The sequence below is a fragment of the Ischnura elegans genome, chromosome 1, assembly GCF_921293095.1.
Source record: "Ischnura elegans chromosome 1, ioIscEleg1.1, whole genome shotgun sequence".
In the NCBI taxonomy this organism is placed as follows: domain Eukaryota; kingdom Metazoa; phylum Arthropoda; class Insecta; order Odonata; family Coenagrionidae; genus Ischnura; species Ischnura elegans.
The window spans coordinates 143,547,290-143,572,753 of NC_060246.1; the positions used below are offsets into that span (position 1 = coordinate 143,547,290).

General features: G+C 36.1%; 1 protein-coding gene across 2 annotated transcripts in view; it reads left to right on the forward strand.

The window, feature by feature from the left end:
• The first annotated feature begins 7,453 nt into the window (after positions 1 to 7,453).
• Positions 7,454 to 25,464, forward strand: part of LOC124171453 — a 42,704-nt gene continuing 24,693 nt past the window's right edge. The window contains exons 1-7 of one of the 2 annotated variants that reach the window (XM_046550628.1): positions 7,454 to 7,580; positions 7,706 to 7,792; positions 11,961 to 12,120; positions 12,295 to 12,444; positions 18,018 to 18,071; positions 18,991 to 19,117; positions 24,965 to 25,140. In XM_046550628.1, coding sequence (XP_046406584.1) covers positions 7,767 to 7,792; positions 11,961 to 12,120; positions 12,295 to 12,444; positions 18,018 to 18,071; positions 18,991 to 19,117; positions 24,965 to 25,140 — 693 coding nt within the window. In that variant the 5' untranslated portion in view covers positions 7,454 to 7,580; positions 7,706 to 7,766. The remainder of the gene's footprint in view (positions 7,581 to 7,705; positions 7,793 to 11,960; positions 12,121 to 12,294; positions 12,445 to 18,017; positions 18,072 to 18,990; positions 19,118 to 24,964; positions 25,141 to 25,464) is intronic. The other variant, XR_006867725.1, reaches the window with a different exon arrangement.

The window sequence follows — 25,464 nt, forward strand, 5'->3', positions numbered from 1 at the left end:
CAGAAATTCGTTAAAAAATCGTAGAAACATTTAACGTAATTATAGAAACCCCCCTCAAACTAAATCCAAACCAGTACCTTCCTTGTCCTGAAACGGCCGCCTACAATATTCCATACGGATACGATGATGACTTGTCAATGACCACCACCTGGGGTGCGCCAGTTAATCTGTTGAGTAAATATTTTGCTTTTAAACTGATAAGTGCGTTGAGAGGAAAGTATTTGAATTACAGGAAAAATACTTTGGAATAATGAGCTAAGCAATTACATTTTCACAAAGTTGGTTCCTTTGAAATATGAAGCTTTACCATGACGCCAAGGTTTTTACACCAGGAGAAACATACTCCTTTGCCAATTTGCATCTTATTTTGAAATAAATATATTCTGGATGATTCTCGGTATTTTTCCAGAAGACTCTGCGTAGGCTGGCTGGACGCGCCCACCTGTAAGCAAGACCACAGCATCCTCTGGACCGAGGTAAAAATTCTTAGCCATTCACAAGGGTCTTCTGGCGAGAGAATATTTAGAAATTCGGCTTGACGTACAGCTTGGCACGACGGAACTTAGATTTTCATCGCAGCAGCACCAGGAGTCAGCTCTGAAGTGCATTGAGAATTACGGAAAAATCGAGCAATCCAATCGGACAAGTCAATTGATACAATATAGTTAGGTGATGGTCTAGTAAGTATAGAAAAGTAATAAATACGATGCTATACCACGATCGTGTAAAAAGAAGCAACTTGCATGGCATATCAACTTGTATCACACTCTTCTCCCACTTTTTCCCTCATTTATGACTTTGTTCCCTCCCTCATAATAATCTCTCTAACTTATCACCACCTTGGAAACGAAATGCGTATGCTATGAAGAAAAATTTGCTAGCTGTGATATGTGAACGTAGAATTCACGCACTCTCTTTCTTTAAAATGTGAGAATACTATGGGCATTTGATACTTTCAATAGACTTTTCATTTACCGTAGAAGTCTCTAAACTATCACCACAATATTTTCCACTGGCCTCAATGGATATTTTGTTGATTATAAATGCGATAATTAAGCACACAGAACGCGAAGCGGTTGTCATAATGCGGTGATCTAGACGTCGTCATGAGTTGCAGACTTCTCATCCTTGCCAAAGTTTGAAACCAAATACATGAACGACCCAATTAAACCGAGGCATAACTTTGCGTCTCATCTAGCCTAAATATTCCAAGCGCCAACGCACCCTTCATCCCAGTTCTCCGTCTACGCGCTGCAGGAGAAAAAAACACATCCATTTATTCAGGATGCATTACGGACAAACTTCCCGGCAAAGTCCAACTCTCCAGGAGAATCCCACTCATTACTGCCGATCCATAATACATGCTGTAAAAAAGTCTGCTTAAAAGAAGCCTGAAACATTTTCAATGGTACGAATAAAAACTCTTGGAAATACTTGACGCAGCAGGTTGAATCAAGGTATCCCCTAAAAACGGGAAATTTTCAGTTGATTCAGTTGATGGTATTTCTTTCATGAAAATAATCGGTACCCAACCTTGATTCGGTTCACTGAGATACCAAAAAAAAGCATCAACTTGACTTCAGTTCGTAAGAAATCAACTTGGAAACGACTATAAGGTCGCCTGTGACGTCGTTTCTTTTGAATTTAATGAGAACTTTTAAGACTATTCGTGGACCATTCTAAGAAAAATTCAAGGACAATGAAGTCCTAAATTTTTCGTTCCAATTGTGCGATACATAATTCACAAGCACCCAAATCGAAGACGATAAATCTGGAATTCTCAATTCCATGCGCTCACAGAATAGCCTATCAGGCCATTTCACTAATTTCATTTGGCGTAGCCTAGATTCAGTAATAAGGTTATCCTCCTCTTGCGCACAAACTCGTACAGGTCATTTTATTCTCATGACGTAAATATAAATGCAGTAAGATTGAAATTACGAACATTTAAGAGAATTAGCCGACGTTATCCTCCGATGGCAGGAACTACGAAAGGTTCTCCGAAGACGGCAAGGCTCATCAAAGAAACACCAGTAGCTGAAATGCTCCATTTCAACGAAGGAGTGGCCTTCAAGAACAAAAACATAAGTTCGAAGAATGATATTGTTTTACTGAGAAAACGAGAACTTAGTTTAAATCCTCAAAAGTTCTAATAAACAGACTGTGGTAACTACGATCTTCTATGACTTCGAATAAAACTCTTAAATTTAAAAAAATAATAATTTCACCATTACTAGTATCGTGGCTCTACCTTATCCTTAGCCACAATACAGGAAATAACCAGGCAATTGGTAAATATTGCGTCCAAATATACATATACACTGGATATGAGGAGCAACCCTATTTTTCGCTGCAAAGCGACAAACCTTATGCATTAAAAAAGAAGTAAAATAAAAATTGTGTACTCCCTTATGACCCATGAAAACTTACGCAGCTATTAAGGAAGTCATATTTTTTAAATACGACGCAATTTCACCAGGTAACGCCGCAAACAGTTCATTACGTTATGCGCAAATTTTGATTTTCTCAGTACGATTTATTGTACCTACAATCAAAATATAACAAGCTGTTTTCCATGGCTCAAGGATGGAAAGAAATGTTTTGTCGCTTCAGAAATGCCAGTGATTACAAACGGTTATCACCATGAGCAAGAAGGGGCAAAAAGCAGAACCCATTTCACAATCTTTTCAATTTCACTGCTGATGATTATAATCTGAAATCGGAATATTGAATCTTCCAAATAAGTCGATGAAACGAGAGCATTTCAGCAGAAATATTTTAGAATGGACGTTTTTATTTTGCAATTTTGGTTAGCAATAGGCCTAAATTCTCCATCTTCATGAATTGTAAGATTGACGAAAACGAAAATTCATAATGCTTAAAGCTTAACTATTTCTGCCCTTGATGTATACTTGTTATTTTCCGAAAATTTTCAGCAAAAGCTCATTCATTCCAACGAAACCAAGGATCATTCCATTATTGTGATATAAAATCGAAATATTTATTTGACCGGTAATTTTGTACCCCGTAGCCAAACAGATCGATTACTACTATCTATTTTATTTAAATGCAAATATATTTTTATATTCACCATCTATATGCTTCCCTCTTCTACATCCATTGCATTCAATCCCTTCCAAGTCTTCCCACTTTTCAGCCTTAATTCGGAGTGCAAGTTCCAATCCTGCAAACTCATTGGCCTTCTATCTCATTCACTCCCGTCCCTGATTCCTGAACTTTATACCCCGTTTCCCTTCTGACATTTTCCTTAAAAGATGGCTCCACTTTCAGAGAGCCCGAATCCAATAAGCGCCTTTTATTAGTGTGTGAAGTACGTTCTATAGAGGGAAACGAAGATTAAAAACAGGTCTCTCCATTTCATATGCCAACTCTCATTTTATATGTACAGTATTTACGAAAAGGGGAAGAATTCGATTCCGCTAAAATAATTAATTATTATATGTTCAGTTAAATACATGCTCTAATGGCGATTAATGATAATAAAGAAGTATCAAATTCTAATAACTAAGAAATGTTTCAAATAAAAGGAATGCCAGTCTTCATTACTCAGTTGATGACATTAAAATTTAAATAGCCGATGAAAAAATAGACCTATTTTAAAAGCCGTGTTTGTGATTTCTTGAAAAGCGAGTCTGGGGTGAGCTCTACACTCACCTACCCAAACCGAACTTCGGCTCAAATAACTAAGTAATACAGTGATGACACTCCACGAATGACCATGAACACGTATTGAAGGTAAACTCAAATGAACCGATATGAAGGAAAAATCCAAGGTCATTAAATTAATATATTTAGCCTCGCCATAAACGATGAGATTTCATGGAATAATTAGCAGTGGTAAAACAAAATTACAAATTATTTTGATAATCTTTTCAAAACATGAATTTGCTAAATTAAATAAATATTTCTAACAAACTATCCATTTATAATTGTGTGATTATATCGCTAGTGTAATTTTGAAATTACCAACAAGTTCTAATGGTAAGCCTTGTATTTAATAATACAATACTTATAATTTAATGAATACTTAACAATACTTACTATTTAATGAATAATTCAGTCACATCTTATTACTAACATAGTAGATAGATAGTCTCCAACGACAACATGTTAATGATAACTTTAAAATATTTCACTGAAATTTAATTTACGCAGAAATGGAGTCACAATAAAAAGGTGGACGTTCAACTCTAAATTGATACGCTACATAAGTTATAAACATTTTGATGAGGGTTTCCTAAACTAGATTTCTTTGGCATAAAATATTGACTCGAAACATCACTGTCTAATATTCTGTGACTATTATAACTACCAATCTTAGGAATTAGCCAAATACAGGTGGAATATTCCAGAGTCCCGGCTCATGACATTCAGTATATCTTATTAAATAACCATCAGAGTGCTAACTACTTTCAGCGACTATTGCCATTCCTTTCTAAAAACCCATGAAATTAAAATTTTAATGAAGTTAGAATAACACTTCGGTTGTGAATGATTACATAGTGGATTCACTTAAATCTGCTACTCGTACATTTACAGCTTCCCTCCTCTAAATTCATTCAACTTCATTCCTCTTGGTTTTGTTTACAATTTTCTGATACTCAGAGCAACTTCTTTTTGGTTAATGGCTTCGAAACATCTGTTCCTATTATTTATTTCCTCTACCAAGAGCAGATCTGTGGAAACCGAGGTAAATGACGAGTTTTCGATCTTTGTCATGCTTAAATTTTGGGAGATGCGCGTGTTTTTTGGTGACGTAGTAGTTACAGGGTCGATTATTAATAAATGCCAGGCTACAATTAATTTATTTCAAGTAACAAAAAAAACTTTTCGTTTGTTAATCACGATCATTATTTTGAGAGAAATATTTTATATATATTTCAATTAATGGTTGGGCCTTCACACATACGCTCAATAGTTGGCCAGATCATCTAACACCATCTTTCGTAAATTTGTATTTTATCGTGCCTCCCAGGAAAATAGCAGTCAAATTTACTGAAGGCAGAACTCAAAAAAGGTACTTTCCGACAGAAATGTATGTATTGCTCGTATTTTCGCCCACATCAGTAATTAAGGTAATAATTATGTTGCTACGGTAAAATATTACATTATATATATCAAAGAACAAAATATATAACAGCCAAAAATTATCAATATCCTCCATGTCTTCACAATTTTTTATCACAATGATACATATTGAGTGAAAAATACAACTGAAAAACTGAAAAAAAATAAGTAGACATTGACAGAAATGCGACAATTGGCCTACTGTAGTAATTCACTTCACTCTTCTGAAAGCTAATTCTGTCGGAAGAAAACTTGATTTAGACTCAAACTCACGACTTTTGCATCAAAGTCGTCGATTATATTTTTCAGTGTGTACCTACTATTCTTTTCATTTCATTCCTACCTGAGTAACTTAATAGACGGGACACTTCTCAGAAATATGGAGAAATATAAAGGTTCCTTTAAGTTCCCGGTGCCTTTTAAACCACCATCCAGATGTTCGCAGGATAACTTTGTTTTTAAATTACGTCGTATTCCTTTATTTTCATCTCCAAGTAATTCCTTATAATAGTGATATTTCGATTCCACTTTATCCTGCAACGATAAGTTCCAGACTTCACTACCTCATTTCCCCCTTACATGCATACCTTCAATCCATGGCTTTTTTTAATGTTTTGTCAACTTCATAGAAAGACCCTTATTACAAAAAAAATTCGAAAATAACATTTCATAAAAGTCCATTTCAATCCATGGCTTTTTTAATATTTTGTCAACTTCATAGAAAGACCCTTATTACAAAAAAAAATTCGAAAATAACATTTCATAAAAGTTGTCTTTCACAAAATTCAAGCTCCTAAAGGCCGATCATGGAATTCCTGGAGCAGTTTTATCCTTCAGGAAACGTCAGCAAGCGCACCGAAAGCCAAAGCAACACAACCGAGCAAAATACTGTAGGCCTTTCCCCGGTCGATAAGGAATTGGGGGGAGGAGAGAGCATTGTATAATCTTTCTAAGATATCCTTAACGCCGGCTTCCACCTCACAACCCCCAGCCTTCCATTCGGTCATCCCATCCTCCGTCACCGTCGTTCATTTGGAATTCACCCCGCGTGGGACGGCTCGTGGGAGTTATCTGAATTTGTATTTGCCGGCGTCGCCACGGAGAGAAGTATCCGTCCTTAAAACCCCCAACCTACTACTAGGGGAGATTCGCCCGTCCGTCACTACGCACCCCTGCCGCCTTCTCCGTCTTCGCCCTTGCGGGGGAAAATCGAGTTAGCGCCGTAGATATGAAGAACTTGAAACAGTTCCGCCGTCGTTCGCTCAGTTAGAAATGAATAAACGACTCGCACTGACGTTCACATGTCGCCCCCGCGACATGCCGGCTCTGCTCGCGACGGGAAAAAACTTGAGTGCTGGGACGACCTACATTACGAATTAATGGCAATTCTACAATATATATTGACATTTTATCCGGATAGTCGAGCGATCAGAGTCCACATTTCCTGAGGGTTCCCCAAATATTACCTCAAGTGGCCGCCAGTTCTCTAGACTTAGCCTCCCCGCACACAAATTCCAAGGCACCATATAATTACATTTCTCAAATATTTACACATAATCTAAGTCGGGCTATGAGAAGATTATCTTATCCATCAGCATCACCTATTAGGTATTTCTCCCATCCACTGTCCCCCTTGTCATTTTTCTGCATGAATTTTAAGTTTTCAACATTTCAGCATTCCTCGATTTTTCTTAGGCTACAATCAACCGAGCCCGATCCTGTAGAAGACATTTGATAATACCTCCGATTTCGATTCCTCGAGAAGTTTTAGTGTCAAAAAAACTCTCCATCCTCTCCTTGACCATGTGATTTCAGAGACAAAATTCATCTGCTGCTTCGCGTTAAACGAAGTATCGGTAAATACTTACCATTGTGTCGCGACATAGCTTTGTATCCTCTTTTTTCCAATATGATGTTCATTATAATGGCTAGCCAAGATTTATCCTGCAGGCATTGGTCTCAAAATTATTCGCAAAGTTGGAGATGAAAGAAACACTATCTCTAATTTCCAAATGCCTCTGGACTATTCTTGCCACTAAACACACCGTAAATATCAATAAATATGTACAAAGCTAAGCCCTGATGTTAGTTTAAAATAAACTGAAACGCTGGCTAACAACTTTTTTGCATCATATACATTTGACATATACTCCAAGAACTATTTGGCTACGGTATAGTTTTATCGAATCTCCAATTTTTGTCGGATCTTCACCAAAATTAGTATACATAACTTATTTCACATCCTAAAAAATCCCAAATCTCCACAACTATTTAACCATTCATTTTCAGATAGTTAATTTATTGTAAACAAAATAAACTGTTGCGCCTCGCAACCAAAATCACCAATACCATTACTGGCCAATCATAGCTTCTGAACAGGTGGAAACCAGTAAAACATGTTATTTGTAATCATTTTTATGGCACATTCGGCACATTCACTTCTCACATGTGCATAAAAATATTCCCATGCAATCTCAAGACCATCGAATCAAGTAAGTACCTAACTAAGGAAAAATATTTAGTACACCATGGTGAAGGGAATTATATTTAGTTTTATTGACTGGTAACCAGTTTATCACAAGAATAATTTTAATAACGCTATGATATTTTTAACCAGACGATACAATACACCTGCTCTTCAGCAAAGGATTGCAAGCTTCTAATTCTCTTTCACCAAGATGCCGACTCTGCGAGCTGTTACCAAGTATGAAATCCTCTGTTTGTCTTACTTATTTAGAAAAACTGGCCTCGTATAGAAATGATTACTCTCTACGGAGGTAATGCATTACATGCATATTAATTATTGAATTTTCATACGTAATTTATCCCCTATGAAAAAATTGTATAAACCTGTTTCAAAATTTTATACAATTTATACAATTGCCATGGCAATTGTAAAAATTGAATAAAATTTTGAAACAGGTTTAAACAATTTTTTCATAGGGGTAAGTGGAGACTGATCATTAATCTGGCTATAGTTTATCTTCAGATAGTTAAAGATCTTGCGGAAATGAAGTGCGACCTAACAAAGGCAAACATTTCTTCGTAAATGCATTTATTGATCATCTCTTGAGTAAGGCGAGAATCGAGTGAAATACATCTTACATACATCGCAAAAAAAATCACACCGGGATACACATTTGGCCCCATTAGCTCAGAAAACCGATTATTTTGAGCAATATGAATTAAAATAACTCACACTGATTGAATAGCCATACCTTAAAGTAAGCTCTTTCACATTTTCAAGCTCATATTCACAAAAGTGTTGCAGCTCGTAGGTTCCTTGCACACACACCAATTTTGGACGACCGTTAAAAAATTGGCCGATATTTTATCTGTAGAGCGCTGTTTGCACATACGCCCGATTTTAACCGATCAAATGATCACTTGCTTCGTTGTCGTGTCGGCTTTGGTGATCCATAGCGGCATTGGCCGGCTACTAACCGACTTTTTATCGGAACCGGGTCGTGGTCGGTCAGTGTGCAAGCTCCCATGCCCTGCAATTGAAATGTGGACAACCATGCGTGGCATGCACGTTTGGCTGGTGGTCCGTTTCCAGGGTAACATTTTTACCATGAAATTTTACCTGCGTGGATAAAACAATTCTTACAAGTCGCGAGGTCAATACCGGGGGCCCCACGGCCGAAGGCCCTGAGCGGCCTCAGGAAGCGCGGAGCTCTTCCATTTCCTTGGACCATGCAAATACATGAATTGGAAAATGAAGGAACACGCAACCCAGACGGCACAGAAACCTCCGTATCTAATTCGTATGTGCATAGTACCCATTGACTACGGGGATACTATGCCGCTCCGTCGCTTTTCGTCATGGATAATTTCCGTTCACGGCCTGTCGACGAAGCGCGTACGGAGCATGTGAATGTCCGCTACGAAGTGCTTTCGAAAGGATACGAAGCGCGCAGGAACACAGCGCTTAGGCTAATCTCAATCGTTCAAGTCGAAAATTAGATATATCGTAACTGGCACGATCGAAAAATGTATCGAACGTAGCACAATCGATAACTACCTACCATGGCCCTTATCATGAACATGCATAGCCCTTATATACCCTTGGCCCTTTTACAGGGCAGGAAAGAAAAAAACACAGAAATACATTACAGATATTATTTATTTTCTTTAGTCAATCACAATAATATTTCCAATTTTCTCTTCTAACCCACATCTAATTTGGCGAAACAATTACCTACTCTTATTCTCTTCGAAATGAAAATTATTTAAAAGAGGACCGGCCGATACATAATAACTATCTTCAATGCTTCCTCCGATGAACGTTCACTATCACAGCATCCATTTGCACAAAACAAACCCACATCCACTTTAGATCTATATGTCACTACTGCTACGACGTCTTTCTTCTTGACGACAGGTTACAGCGAAGCAATGGCACCTTCCTCCAATCTGGGCGCCTTCAATTCAACAAGAATTTTCTCCCCGTCTTCTCGTCCAAGACCACAGATTATTTTCTGATATCACAAGGTGTGATGTGAAGCTCGCACACCTGAAACTAATAAATAATAAAATACAATGTAACTTACTAGGTCACATCAGTCGTATTATTGATAATTGTCACAGTTATTGTATAAAGGTAGGGCAATAGTCACAACACACTTATAGAGAACAACTCACTAGTGAACTTCCTTTATTTGAAAACACGCACTGATAAACATTGTAAAACAAAACACACACTAGAATAGTGCTACCAACCCTACTTATACAAAATTATCCACTGAGGTTATTGCCAACCTAAAATACATTCCAAAAACATCATTTCCAATTTTTGGTATTTCTGCATGAGAAATCAAATTACTAGGCTCGTAAATATAGTAAATAGTTGTATACCTGAATATTTTTTTAAACTATAGCATAAGATAATTTGAAATGATGAAAGCTGACGTATAACAAACCATTGGTCTAAGAAACAATTTTCGATTCTATAAACTCGGCTGCTAATTCCTTTTTTCTCCTTTAGCCACACGTTCACCGAATGAATTAATGCAAAAAAGACAACTAAAATGCAAGAATTTTCAAATGAATTGCTGCTGTAAAATTTTGAATCACCATTTTAAGTACTGAAGTTATGCATCAACATCCCGAAGCCACTAACTTAAAATTACATCCAAATAATTACAGCGAGAAAGAGTACATACCTTACTGTTTTTCGTAGGGGTGAAATGTTTTCTTCTTATCGCCCGAATACACTTCTTCAACTCAGAATCTTTTGGAAAGCTAAAACTTGAACCATGTCCCGGAGTTGATCCTTTAAACCCCGACAATACCACAGCCACCTAGAGAAACTGTCACGCACGAAATGCATTTTAAACAAAAATACCGCACGAACACGTTTCTGAAGCCCAGTGAATGAAATTAAAAAATTAGGGAAACTTCACCATTACCAGACACACTGTTATTCACCAACTTAACCGCAAAAATCCCTGAAATGTGGTGAGACGTAAGGTAAACCATGCAATCTCCAAAGCCTTGTGCTGGCTTGTGATCTTTAGGAGAATATGGCACCACCCGCGAAAGAAAATAGTCCCAGGCCGAATACAGTTTTATTGATGAGATACACTTTTATAGGTGCAAATGAATTTGCCAGTCCTCTTGTATCTTTTTTCTTCATTAAAGGAAATAAGAAAGAAAACTTTTTTAGTAACTTCCTAATTGCGATTTCTTGTATCCACTTATATCTTGATGGCCCACCTTCGTATTCAGGTACGTAAAATTCCTGTGCCGTCTGGGAAGAGCCTGCAGTGATTACGGCCCCTCTATTTTTTTTCTCGCACTCGTAATCGCTAGCTACGTTGTAATTATCAAGATACGTCAGGGAAGGGGGACCCCATCTCACTCCCTTTTCGGTTTTGTTTTCACATTTTATCTCTAGCACCACACTCTGTGCCGCTAAATACTTTTTTACGCCATGGGTTACTAGTCCGCTCCTCTACTTTTGAATATAATTTGAAGCTCAAATTTTTTAAAGGAATACTTTATTTAAATGGAAGTAAAAGTACTCGCTGGGCAAAAATATCCATTTAGGCATGAGGAAACAGGCTGCACTTAATTGCGCTGTATTGAGTGGGATACCAGCCTTTGCCTTTTATTATTTATGCAGACTCTGCAAATTACTAAATTAATTTCGCTGTGAAGAATTAACACCCAGTAACTAAGTTCCATCCATGTCCTAGGTGATTTAAGGAAATGTAGAAATAATCTTTGAACGCCGAAAGAGCTGGTCTTCTATCGAAATGAATAAACTCTTCTTCTAGGTTTAAAGAAGTGAATTAAAAACATTGAGCATTCTTGTGCGGTGATGAAAATCTTCTATTAGCTTATTGTGTTCAATCCATTCTCAGTGATGAAGATGCATTCACTAACACTGGTGTTCACCCATATTATCGAGAAAATAGTATTCACACAGGCACACATGATTTACGGTGTATACACCAAGGATGAAGTTTGCCATGAAAAAATATTTGGCTTAGCAGGAATTCCAAGCTGGATTTCCCAATTGTGGACAGGTCGCTCTGAGAAGATGGCTTGGAGGTATAACTAGCTAACACGCCTGACATTTGCACCTGTGCACGTGACTGTGAAGACTATACATAAGCCATCGAATTGTAACTAGAACCCATTTAGCTAAGAGATTATACATAATTTATGCACATGTTATTCAACCTCGGACTCATACTATCTGAAAATTTAAAAATATCTTGGGCATCCATAATGCTACTAACATCATTCCATTGGCAATTAATTTGAGCATAAGATGGTTTAAATGAATGAAAGATTTCAAATTTTCAATGATAAGCATAATAATGGAAATATAGTAAGTAAATAATAATTTTCTCTAATTGTAGCCTGGATTCTTTGAAAACTATTGAAGACTTGGATGCCATGTGGAATATAATACGCCCTGAAATATCTCAAAGGACAAATAATAAACAATATACTTGCCTTCCCCACATAACTGATGGATACCTATACAACATTGGTGGTTTAATTGTAAAAACGTCACAGGTTAGACAGTGAAAAGATGGTCTAATTATTTCACAATCTCAAATTCAACCCTCCTTCAATGATATGAATATAAATTAACAAAGGGCAACTATATACAATAGAATGCCATTCATAACAAAGTACATGTTTGAAAAATTGTTCTCTACATCGTGATGACCTCAACAAAAAATTCAGGCAGGTTGCTGTTTCAAGAGAAGGACATTTTTACCCTTGGGTCCCATTGAATGCTTCCTAGATAAAAGAAGAACACTGGACCAGTGGGATGGCAGGCATTCTTTACTTCAATCAACAACTCAGATAACACACTTGGGAAGTTATTTACAGGTAAATTCATTATAATTATGATCATATGGTGTTCAAAATATTAAATATTACCAACATATTAAAAAAATGTCTATCTCATCAATTTAAATATCCGTTTGTGATGTTTACTAATTCATATCTAAAATCCAATGTCAAGAATAATAGGCTTCAGATGAAAACTTCGGCAGACATCAGGCTTCCCACACCAATTCAAGAGAATTTATTTTTGGGATGAGAATAGCTTAGAAGATATTTAGGAGTCTAACTAGAAATTTTAAAAAACCTTATTTCAGCATGCAAATTAATTTCTTGCATCACAGTTATTACCAAATTAATAAAACCCTAAAAATTCATTCCTTCCATTCCACGAATGCATTGACAATGCATTGGCTATGCACTGACTCATTTGCAACATAGATATTAGGTCATCTTTACACAAACTATGCATTGATTTCCATAGCTACAGACCTGAAAAATACTGCAACCAAATATCTATATGTGTATTATATGCATAAAAGAGGATGTCTGTTTGTCTGTCCACCATGCGTTTTCATACGGCTGCTTGGATTGCGACCGAAGATAAAACTAAGGTCATCTCATGCCCCAGAACCCCATAGTGCTACTTTCAGTTTCGTCAGACGAGTCATTTGCATCATATGCTCATTACCTTCGTTACATCACATCATACTACTTATGTGGTGGGGCATCCTGCCGGGTAGGCACACTTCTTGACACACTCAAAGGGAAAACATAACTCAAAAGGATTCTATGCTTAACAATTAATCCTCTTGGTACAAACCCTTTTCCTGGGTTATGTGCTCACACAACGTTTTTGGTTTACACATATACGGACACACACAATGATCAATCATGATGTGCAGTAAACGGAAATCATTTTTCCCCCTGTTTGCTGTTTCATGTTTTCACACCTTTTTTGTTCCTTTACCTAAAAATCCTGCAACGTGACCATAAATTTCAAGTTCCAAGTTTTCCACTTCTCCGTATACTATCCTTCCTGAGCAACACTGGGTGACTTTTATAATAAATCCCATAATATAGCGCCAAAATGCATATTCTATAAATTTTTCACATCAAGATGATTCCCACCAAAAATTTCAGACAGGTTGGCTCTTTTTTATGCAAATGATATTTTTTCCCATAGCCCATGAAAGTCCTCCTTTGATAAAAAATTTACAAAGGAATGCTGGGAATTATTAGGATTGGAACCTCATAACTTCATTAGACCAATCCATACTCTGTTATCCACGGCTATGATATGCCAAAAAATATTATACTTTGATCACTAAAATTCACCCAAGTATTGCTTCATTCCCACTACTACAGGTTACGGTAGTGAGTGATACAAAAAGGCAAAGAAGAGCCTAAAATTCTCTTCCCAAAATGTCTTTATCTTGCACCAGAATCATTGTCTGAAACTTATGTCATCAGAATGTTGCGTGCTTTTGAGAGGAGGTCCCAACTGTCCCACATTCAACCCATAAAATTATTCCTGAATTTCTTGCTCTAATACTAAGACACGAAAACACTCCAGTATATATAATAGAAGAAGTATTCATCTGGTTTTTTTCATCTGTTTGGCAACCTTCACCATCATCATCACTGGTCAACAATCCTAGGATTGGTTTGATGCAGCTCTCCACTCAGTTCTCCTATCAGCTAATCTCTTCACACCTACGTATTTCTTCTCTTTCACATCCTTCTTTACTTGTTCCATATATTTTGCTCGAGGTCTTCCTTTTCCATTCTTGCCTTCCACTTGTCCCTCGACGATTGTCTTCATCTGGCCATCATGTCTCAAGATGTGGCCTATAAGGCTATTCCGTCTTCTTGTTAAGGTTTTCATGAGGCTTCTCTTCTCTCCTACTCTTCTTAGGACTTCCTCGTTACTAACTTGGTCGATCCATTTGATCTTCATCATTCTTCTGTAGCACCACATTTCGAAGGCCTCTATCCTTGCTTTCTCCGCTGCGGTCATTGTCTATTAGGGCGGATCGCAAAAATTGATTTTTTTCAAATCCATCTGGCCCAATGAAAAAAAGTTGTGGGACCGATCAAAAATTAAGGCCTGAAAAATTTGAGACCTCTACATCAACCCCTGACCCTCGCTCAAATGCAATTTAGGGGGGGAGGGTCGACATTCAAAAAATATAATATTTTATGGTCATTCCCTATGGATTTTGCCGAGTTGCTGCCCTTTTAGGGCAAACATTTCGTGCATTTTGACGTATCTGCCACCGTTTAGCCACAAAATGCCTAATTTGAGTCCGCGCCCGCGAAGAAAATATTCCAACTCCCACGCAGCGTCGCGGATACAAGAGCAGCAAGCCGATCCCGTCCCCTCCCCGCTCGCTTCTCCCCCTCCCACGCCTCGAAAGCAGCAAAATTCATCCCGCGTGTGCTGCTAGGAGGACGACCATCTTTGATAATATAAATCAGAAGATGGTAGAAGGTAAAAAACGATGCGTAGTGAGACGACTTGTCCCTTATTAGGCGCCTCGTCGGCGTTAAACAAATCGATGTTACCAACTTTTAGAGAAGCGATGAAATATTTCCTTATCCTAAATACTATCAATAACTTTTTCAGTCCTTCACCTGGTTCCTGGATCTTAGTTTCACTAGAATGTAGTCGATTTGGAATCTTATAAGGTCTCCTGGCATCTTCCACGTGTATCTTCTTCGCAGGGGATTTTTGAATAGAGTGTTGGCAACCACTAGCCTGTGCTCAGTGCAGAATTCAAGTAGCCTTTCTCCTCTTTCATTTCGGTTACCTAACCCATATTTCCCAGTTATTATTCCGTCTTGACCTTCGCCGACAACGGCGTTCCAGTCACCTAAAATAATAAGATTTTCTTCCCCTCTTACCTGCTTGATAACTTCCGCTATATCTTGGTAGACATCTTCTACTTCTTCATCTTCATAATCTGACGTAGGCATGTAAACCTGTACCACTACAGTAGTTACGGGTTTAGTATCTATCTTCACCATAACTATCCTTTCATTAAACTGCAGGTAGCTTTTAACACGCATCCCGGCACTTTTTCTAAGCATTATGCCTACTCCAGCATTACCATTTAGCGATCCTGTGTGTATCATTCTGTAGCTTCCACTCCAAAAGTCTCCTACTTGGGGCCACTTCATTTCGCTGATGCCTAATACGTCGAGGTTCATTCTTCGCATCTCCACCTTCAAGTTCTCCAGCCTACCATAGGTACGAAGTGATCTAACGCTCCATGTTCTTATCCTTAACATTCTATCACCTTTGACCAATGTACCCTCTCGAGCAGTCCCCGCCCGGAGATCCGAATGGGGGACTAGTTTACCTCCGGAATATTTTACCCGAGAGAATTCCATCATATCATTATATAAATTGAGTGGAGTAGCTGCGACTCCTCGGGATGATAATGTGGAGGTTTCCCCTTTGGCAACCTTATAGATTTTAAAAATGCTAAGATTAATCTTATTGAAGCAGTTAGAAAAATAGCTAACATATACCATCTCTCATCCACATCCAAAATAATACTACTAGCATAAATAAAGTGTACTAGGTGAAACTTGAGGACACACTAACAAATCACAGAGTAAAAAAGTCACACACACAAGTCACATGAAAAATTACACATTGCACTCTGATATTTTAGTCATAAATGAATAAGCTGGCCAGAGTTTGGCCACTTGATATTTTCCAAATTAAGATAAACAAGTTTATATTTAATATAACTTTTTCATCATTAATAGTGCTATCAAACTGTAATGCATGAAGCAATATTTAAAGGGTAGGTATCATTTTTAGATTAGCAACAGGATGTAAATGTAAAAGTGATACTTGTGATAATATTGATGTCTATCACATATAAAAATGACATATGATGCTGCTTTAGTCAGTTTTGGAAAATTATATAGACCTGTTAGAACCAGACCTGCCAAATCATGATGATAAATATTAGGATTTTGATATGGATCCTTCCAAACTCTATATGCTCTAGCATACTGTAAAGAAATTTCAAAGGGAAAATCACTCACTGTCACTCGGGCAGTTATACATATTATGTATATATTTTTGTCTAAAGTACTTTTTTTGAGCAGCACAGAAAAAAATTTGGGGCCAATGGTAAAACATTCTGATATGCCCACGACTCCCAGAGAATATTCAATTCCTCCTTGATGCATAAAACCAATTTCTTTTGGAGCGACTTACTAATGGAAAAATATGAAAAGGGCAACGAATGCATATTAGGTCGGCCCTTATTTCTCATAATTACGAAAATTTATGTTTTCCTAGCCTTAAAATGATTCAAATGAGGTTTATATTAATGTGTTAAAATTTGGTTACTTTAAAATAACGGCAACCCGTGCCCCAAGGGCCCTAAGTGCTGAGGACCCTCAATTGAGTTTTCCAGGGGCGAAAAAGTGCTACATAGGACGGCATTGAAGGGTTAAAATTGATAATGTGAGCTTTAACAACATTAATCATGACACATGAGGAACAACCTGTTCAACTCTGTACCACTAGCATGTAAATCTTGTCATCAGGAGCAAAGACTTTGTCAAGGGAGGGGACTTTGTCAAGGGAGGGGACTTTGTCAAGGGAGGGGACTTTGTCAAAGTCTCCAGTAAGTGGTGCGGGCCGTACCTCAGTGGCGCCGCGGTGCGAGGTGATGCCCTGGGAGGTGGTTTGCATTACAATGGACGATATCTCCTAAACGCTTAGAGATAGGTCAAAACAAATAGAAAATCGGCCAATAAGGCACACTAGGAAGGCAGCACGGAGAGAGACTCACAAACCGTGACCGAAAAAGGACTTCCTTCTGTGAGAGATGACGGCAGGGCATTGAGAGACTAATCAGACTGTATCGCTCACCTATATAACGATTTGATCATTGGATTCTTTTTCCTCATAGAATGGTCCTCCAAGATTGTTAGAACATTAATTGCGTAAGCTTGGTTTCGTTAGTAGTAGGACCCACCCGCCTTTGTGATGGTGAGGGATTCCTCATCCCCTTCCTTCCTCCCCTATCCCCTCCCAGGAGGCATCATCGGGCTCCTATCGAGGCGGCGCCTCCTTCCTTGTTCCTTCCTGTCCTTCCCCTCCTGCGGGCAGAGGAAAAAAGGTAGCGCTTAGAATCCCTGCCCCAGGAGTGTAACCCGCGAGCCTGACCTAGGTGTCTCATTTCCGTTGTATCGCTCACCATCTAATACACATAGTCCGACTTTACTTTCATTTAATTCATTGAAGAGAGGTTCAATACTGTATTTATCCAAATTATGGTTGGACAGAATCATTCTCATTTGGATGATCATCAAAAAATAGTTTTGCACTAAAATTATTGCATTATGTTAATCACATTAACAATCAAGATAAGAAAAGAGATGACTAGCACATTGATAATTACAGAATAATTAGCCAACATCTATGTACAATTGAATTAAATATTTATAAAGCTGATGAAAATGTACACTGAAAAGATTTGTATACAATATAGAAATTAAAATTATGCTAACAATAAAAGGCTCGAACACGCCCACCTATCAATAAAGCATTAACTAATATGAGAATATTCTATCATTTTTATCAGGAAAAAAAAGGAGATGCAGTGTCCAGTAGGCGGTTCAGTAGACCAGGATTTACTGTAAGTTCTACTTATTAAATATAGCATACCATTTAGCTCTAATATTGAAACAAAATCCCAAAACTTAATATCATCAGTTTCCCTTGATTATATGGAGACTTCATGGTGAATAATGATCACTTTTCACTGTTACCAAACTACCATACATACTTACTATTGTGAGCCGCTCATTCACTTTTCTCAAAAAAACAAGCAGTTGAGAAAAAGAGGGTTGGCAGGTGATGCAGACCCTCCAGGCTATAATTTATGACCAGATCTTAACAAAGACACATCTCATCCAAACATTCAGACAGAAATTTGTTATGAGGGGGCTAGGGTGGTACGCGGGTTGCCCATGCTGATATTTTGTTGTTATTTCTTGAACATCGGAAAAGCATACATTCCATTAAATCAGCTATACATTTCATGTTTCATGGTGCTGAAATTAAACTTCATCATTAGTTCTTACAAGGTTTTATGAAATGTAACTATGTCCAAAAATGGAGAGTCAGAGGAGGCCTTTGGGCTAGTGGTCTCCTCAGCAGATGTATCATGTGTAGTTACCACAAGGGAAAAAATTCAGGGGAGGGGGCCAAAGCCGACAAAGCCCCCTGGTTATGTGCCTGATCTCATGAGACCATGATCACCTCAAGAAGGTTTACTGAATAGATTAAAGAATTTACTTACATTAAAAATTTTTCAACACAAAGCTCTATTTTAAGAATTGACAATGAGTGGCAGGGGGAATCCTAAAATATTATTTTCTTGAAATCGTAAATTATCACCTTAAAATAAGCACTGGAGAGGATACAAAAGGGACTGACTGAATAATGTATGTAAATACTTTGGTGAGCAATTCCAAATCTGAAGTGAGCTTAATAATTAAGAATGAAAATTCCATTTTTGGCTATAAAAATTCAGGTCGTAATTTCCATTTTAGATTGTACTGGAGGATATTATTGCACACAAAGAATTGAAACTGAACATTGAAAATATGTATATGAGGACAATGTCACCTGGAATTGACCCTGTTGGTAGGATTGTTATTGATCGTTCCAAACATCCAGGTAAGATAATGCACACATAGTGCTAGCATTTTGCACATAAAATTTGGGTAGTTGTAGGGTAAAAAAAACAACAACAGTAGTTGGGGTAGCAATAATGGGAACAACAGACAGTGCAGTTTGCTTACAGAGAGAGCCTCTCTGGTTACTCCTGACTTTAATTTCCACAATACTTTACATAGATACCTACCTTGAATCAATTTTAATCTAGTTTTATACAACTTGTTATAAGTAATGAATATTACCCGTAATACATTCATGAAACATAAAATTAGCTGCATTAAGGTGCACTATACTTTCTTTATTATTATATTCTAAAATCATAAATTACTTACACCTCATCACTAAATTGTTGTAGAGTCATGATTTTTGTCTAAGATTGTGAACGCATGGCTACCTATGCAAAAGGTATTGAATTAATGTAATAGCTTTCTAATGGTACTTTCTTTGAAAAAATTTCTGCCTTTTGAATTAACCCAAGCAGTAAAAACTTACATATAGCTAGTATCTTTAAAATTATTAGAAAAAATTTCTTTCGATCATTAATAAATTTATTAATAAAAATTAATTGCTCGGCCTTAGTCTCGCTAAAACTCGATAACGGCTGGACAAATTTTGGTTTTGAAATATTTGTGGTATTTCAAGGAAGGCTTAAACGGTGAGAATATTTTTCTGGAGGGCCCATGAGGCCCTGGCCTATTTCCATAAGAAATACATGTAAAGTTCGTCATCGATGCCTGCAGACCTTCTTTTTTTTCACATACTTAAATTAGTGATAATGGATGCATACATTTGAAACATATACCATTGGAAAAAAAAATAATTACAAATTGTTTTGCATGCATTCGATTTTCATTTTCCACGTGATTTATGGTGAATTTTCAAATATTGTTCTAACTAATGTCAAAATTTTAGCTTTCTCAGCTTGCCATCCCCTTGACGACCGTCAATATTGTTACATATTTAGCTTGACATGTCTTTCTGTTTATTTACAAAATAAATCCTTTGATTTAGTTGCTAATAAGTTCATTTCTCATTATTTATTCTAAAATTTAGTTTGTGAAAGCATTCTTCTCTAACATTCGGCTAATTTCGTTCTTAACTGTTTATTGTTTATGTTAAGTCACTCATTCATTAATACAGTTTGACATAGGGACACTATTTACCGCGAAGTGTATGAGAACTTTCTTTTCCTTGATTATTTACAATGCCAAGGAGAAGACGACCTAACTTAAGTCGTCGAATTCAATCAAATGACCTGACCTGCTAACCGTACTGATGACCAGTAAGAGACATAATAACAATAGTCGTTTTGGTATGGCAGAATTGTGTTATAGAGTGACTGAAAATGAAGCGGATTGGCTAACAATGTAACAAGTTTGTAACCATCAAACACAACAACAGGAAGAACAACACAATCGATTAAGACGCTGTGATCCTGGAACGAGTAGCATTCGACTAAGATTATCGGGTTGTAGGTTATTGTGCCAGTAAATCATTCGCAGTTGGGGAAATGAAAATCATTTGTCAATATTTTAAGGCGTTAAGATATAGCGGTGAATCTACTGGATTATTTTAGGCTGGTGGAAATGTAAAATTGCCACAATTAGTGACACCACCAGTTCAATTATGCTCATTTGTTTCTGGAAATGGAAATGATTCTTAACCATTATTTGCCAACATTAAAAAATATAACAGTTGTTTTCAATTGAATTTGTAATCTATATATATAAAAGAAAGTCGAAAATCGTGTTAGTTAGAACACTTATAACTCGAGAACGGCTGCACCGATTTCAATGAGATTTGGTTCTTTGGATTCGTCTCAGGCGGGGTTAACATATAGGCCATTAAAAAAAGGATAATTTCACACAAAAAATTCATCTCATTCCTATGGGCATGCTTTTAGGAGTTATAGTAACACAACAATTGATAAGTCGGTCAAAACTACAAATTAAATTATTTGTTTTGTTTTTACCATTTTATTGACTAAGCTTCGTAGCAATATAATATTTTAACTACTAAAAATACTAAATGTATTCAAAATATTGAAATTCTATTTAAAAAATGAAATTCGAGCTAATTGTAATCCCAGCTCGAATTGACTCTTCACTACCGTGTTTGTAAACAAATCTCCAAGCAATTGTTGACAAACGGTAATGCCCGTGTTCCTGTCGAGGACCTTTGAAAATTATTTTAATCGGAAGGTGAGCTCATCAACAAAGTGTTCCAGAATATGATTGATCACCACAAAAATCAAAAATGGTTGATTGAGCGAACAATTTTGACGGCCTAGAACGAAGATGTGGATGACTCAAACGAGGTATATCAGGATAAGATAGTTGGTACTCTGCATGAATTTGAATCTTTTAACTGTGTAACAAACGAAGACGAAATCACCAAATATCTATCTGAATATTTTAAGTCCTTGGACGTACCTGGCTTACCAAGGCACGATTTACAGCTAAATGTTGGCTCTGCGTTCATGATCTCTCGAAACCTAAACCAACCATAACTATCCAACGGAACGCGTTTGGTGATTTAAAAAAATTGATAATGAATGTGATTCACGCGACTTTACTCAAAGGAAAATTCAAAGACGAGGAAGTTCTCATTCCGAAGATTCCATGATCCCAACTTATATGCCCTTTTGAGCTTAAACGTATTCAATTTCCAATTCGTGTTGCATTCGTGATAACGATTAACAAATCGCATGGTCAGTCTTTCAGTTTTTGTGATATTTCTGCTCATGTGCCAATGAAAACCCATGATTTTCTCATGGTCAATTAAACATGGTATGTTTACGAGTCGGTAAACCATCCGCTGTATTTTTTCCTTCGCTTCAAGAGCGCAGCTAGGAATTAAGGATAGCGGGGTTTAAGGCGCAGCTAATACTACGGGTCTGTAGGGTATAGAAAACACACTGATGTAAGCGAGAGGTGTGGGGGCCCTCCCCCAGACATTTTTAAGATAAATGGTTCAAAATAGTGGGTTTTGCGGCTGTGTGAATAGTTAAATATGTTTTGTTTGGTACTCTTCCGTACCCCTAATATTAGTAACAAAGGTTTTTATAAAAAAATTCTCTAAGCTCTTTGGGGGTTTTATCCCCCAAAAACCCCCCTCGCTCCATCACTGCTTTGCTTCACTATATTTATTTAGCTTCATCGGCTTTGTCTTGCGCCTAATAACAAAACAAAAACTGTTTTTTATCAGAAGGTGCTTGACACAAGACATTAAACCCGAATGTATAGGGCACACCTTGGTGCGTTTACGCAGTGTATTTTTTCCAAACAGAGATACTATGACTGGCGCACCTAAAGTAATTTGATACGAATGCGTTTATTAGGGGCTATTCTTACACGATTTTGAGCATCAGTCAAGCGTCGCTCTGGCGTTGTGTTAACTTGCCCCGTGACAATGCCAATTTTACGCAATAGACTTGGACCTAAAAACATTTTTTTTTTGTTAATAACACATATAGCCAACCACTGAATGCGTATAATTTAATTTCATTAACTGCTTTATAATACCACAATGCCCAAAATTTCTTAAGCTAAAACATGAGAAAATTCATTGAAAAAAATCCGCGTAAACGTGCTCCGATTCACCCTATGTAGATTCAATGAAGAAAATTTCTTTCTGACAAGCAATTTTGATCCTCATTCACGTAGTTTTATTGAATTTGTATCATTATTTTATTATAATAAATTAAATATGATTAAAAGTTATGCAGCCGCTCTTGATTTATAAATGGTGTAACTAAACAGAAAGTTCATTGAATTTTAGGCGGTACGAAGTTCGTCGGGTCAGCTAGTCTTTGTATATTAAAGCACCAAAAAAATGAAAGAATATATTTTATCAGAAAGCATTACTGATGAACTGTGATGTAATTAATGTAAATGAAGATATTAAATCCATTAAAATTGTAAGGAAGTTTTAGTTGATAACCGCATTTAATACTGACAGACCACAAACAGTACTGACCGAAAAAAATTGTTGGTAGGTACTTATTTGTTGGCATAATTATCTGTAGCACAATCATTAGGAAAATGAGGCTGAAAGGAGGGGCATCAAATGTTTGGACTTGATAGATATTTTATAAACAAAATTAGACAAATCGGCTATGCTGCTTTTCGAGTTTTAACAAGAAGAACTAAATGCGATTGACTTATGAGTAAATAAATAGATACGAAGGTGATATGAAGTTCACTGGGTCGACATATCCCAAGTAGCAAAAGAATATATATTGAAAAATGATTTTAAAATTATTTCAAATAATTTTAAAATCTAAATATCATAAGATGGCTAAATTCATGACTTTTTCAAGATTTTAAAATAATTTTAAAATAATGTATTAGGTGTTGCTCTTTTTAGGTCTTGTACCATTTGTCCTCATTTTCTTGATAGTATATATACATGGATATGCAGGAAGCAATGGCTTATTTTTGCCAAAAATGTTCCTTTCTTAATTTCACAGAAAAATAATTATGTGAATATTATTTTAAAACAATTTCAAATTTATTTTACACATATTTTAAAATAATTTTGAAATAATTTGATAATTATTTTCTAATCATTTTAACATAATGGTAAAATCATTTTAACATAATTTTGAAATAATTAGGTCATTATTTTGAAATCATTATAAAACATTTTAAAACAAAAACAGTGCACTCATATAAATTTTCATTGGTACATATAATCTTAGTCATACCAGTATGATAAAATAAACCAGTATAAAAATTCTCATTCCTTTGAGGTGAATGTGAATAACTGACAAGTATGTAGCTTTACATAAAACAATTAGTGATACAGATGATTTTGGAGACTTTTTCTACCAAAAATGATTCCCTTTTTTCAAAACTGAATTTGAATTTTGCCGTCTTGAAATCCACAAAACGGTATTTTTTGGCAGTTTTCAATAATATTCCTAGAAATTTAAAATAATGAATTTACGGAAAAATTATCCTGAAATGAAAGCATATCACATCAAATTTCTAATTTAAACATGGACATCTGATTTCGATGTTTTCTAAATGTTCCTGGTAATGGTGGGCATTCAGTGCAAATACGCAGGTAAGGAGATTCTGTAATATTCACAATGCTTGTACAACTTCCTTCGATACACTCAAGCATGTTGACGCTAGGATAATTGTTAGGTGGGAAAATATATTTTTACTGTTTCTGGCACAGTTTGTAATTTCAAACGTATTTTATACTTACATCATAATTAACATAACAATTAGTCATATTAATAAGAGGCTGAATTAGTTACAACATATTTTAAAATCTATAATTCATAGCTCACACAGGAGTAGGACATATTTTAAACTTATGTTAAAATCATTTTGAAATGATGAAAAAAAGATTTATAACGTTGAAACAGAGAAAGCTAATATGTTTTCAAAATTATGTTAAAGTCATTTTAAAATGTTCTCGCAATATATTTTAAAATAATTTTTACATAAGATTTTGCTACTTGGGATAGTACGTACGTACGTACGTGTACACTACATTTTTTTGGTTTTCAATTTTTTTTAGATATATAAAATATATTTTTTTTATACATATAGGTATATATCTTTATATTTTACTAATCACTTTTTTAGATTTAGGAAACATTTAATAAACATTTACTCAAAATTTTAAATTACATTTTATTTAAAATAAATAAAAATATAAATAAAAGACATTTTTTGTTTTAAAAATAAAAAAAATACTTCTTTGCCATTATAAGAGATTTTGAAATAATCACTTTTTTATAATTCAGAAGCTTTATTAAAATATTTTCTCATGATCTTAAAATATTCAGAAATTTTCAAAAATAACAAGGAATGAACCATTTTTCTCTAGAATTGTCAACAGTAAAAGAGATTTATGTTGTCACAAAGATACAAGAGGCAGATCGATTGGAGTTAACAGGTACAATTGGACCAATGGCAAGAGTTTTCCATTTAATAAATAGATATCCTTTATTGTTCAACTGCGAAAAAATCAAGCTTAATGAAGAAGGCAAAGCAGTATCTAAGGTAGGTTAGCCCTAATTGCAAAAAAAAATTTATGGTTTCATGGTTTATAAGTTTAGAAGGTGGAAAATTCTGGATAGTTACAAGGGCACACAGGGTTTCAGGGTTGAATAACAGTGATCTGACTTATTTCGACCAAAATGTGGCAGGCCTTCATGGAATCAATAACATGACTGAATGATTTCCTCCAATTAGTGGTGTAGCTGAAATAGACTCATGATGTGGTTTAGCCCCACCAGTGAACCACACTAACATACTACATATGTACTCCCTTCATAAAAAAGATTTCTAATGATATAGGTTTAATAAATATCATACTACATACAT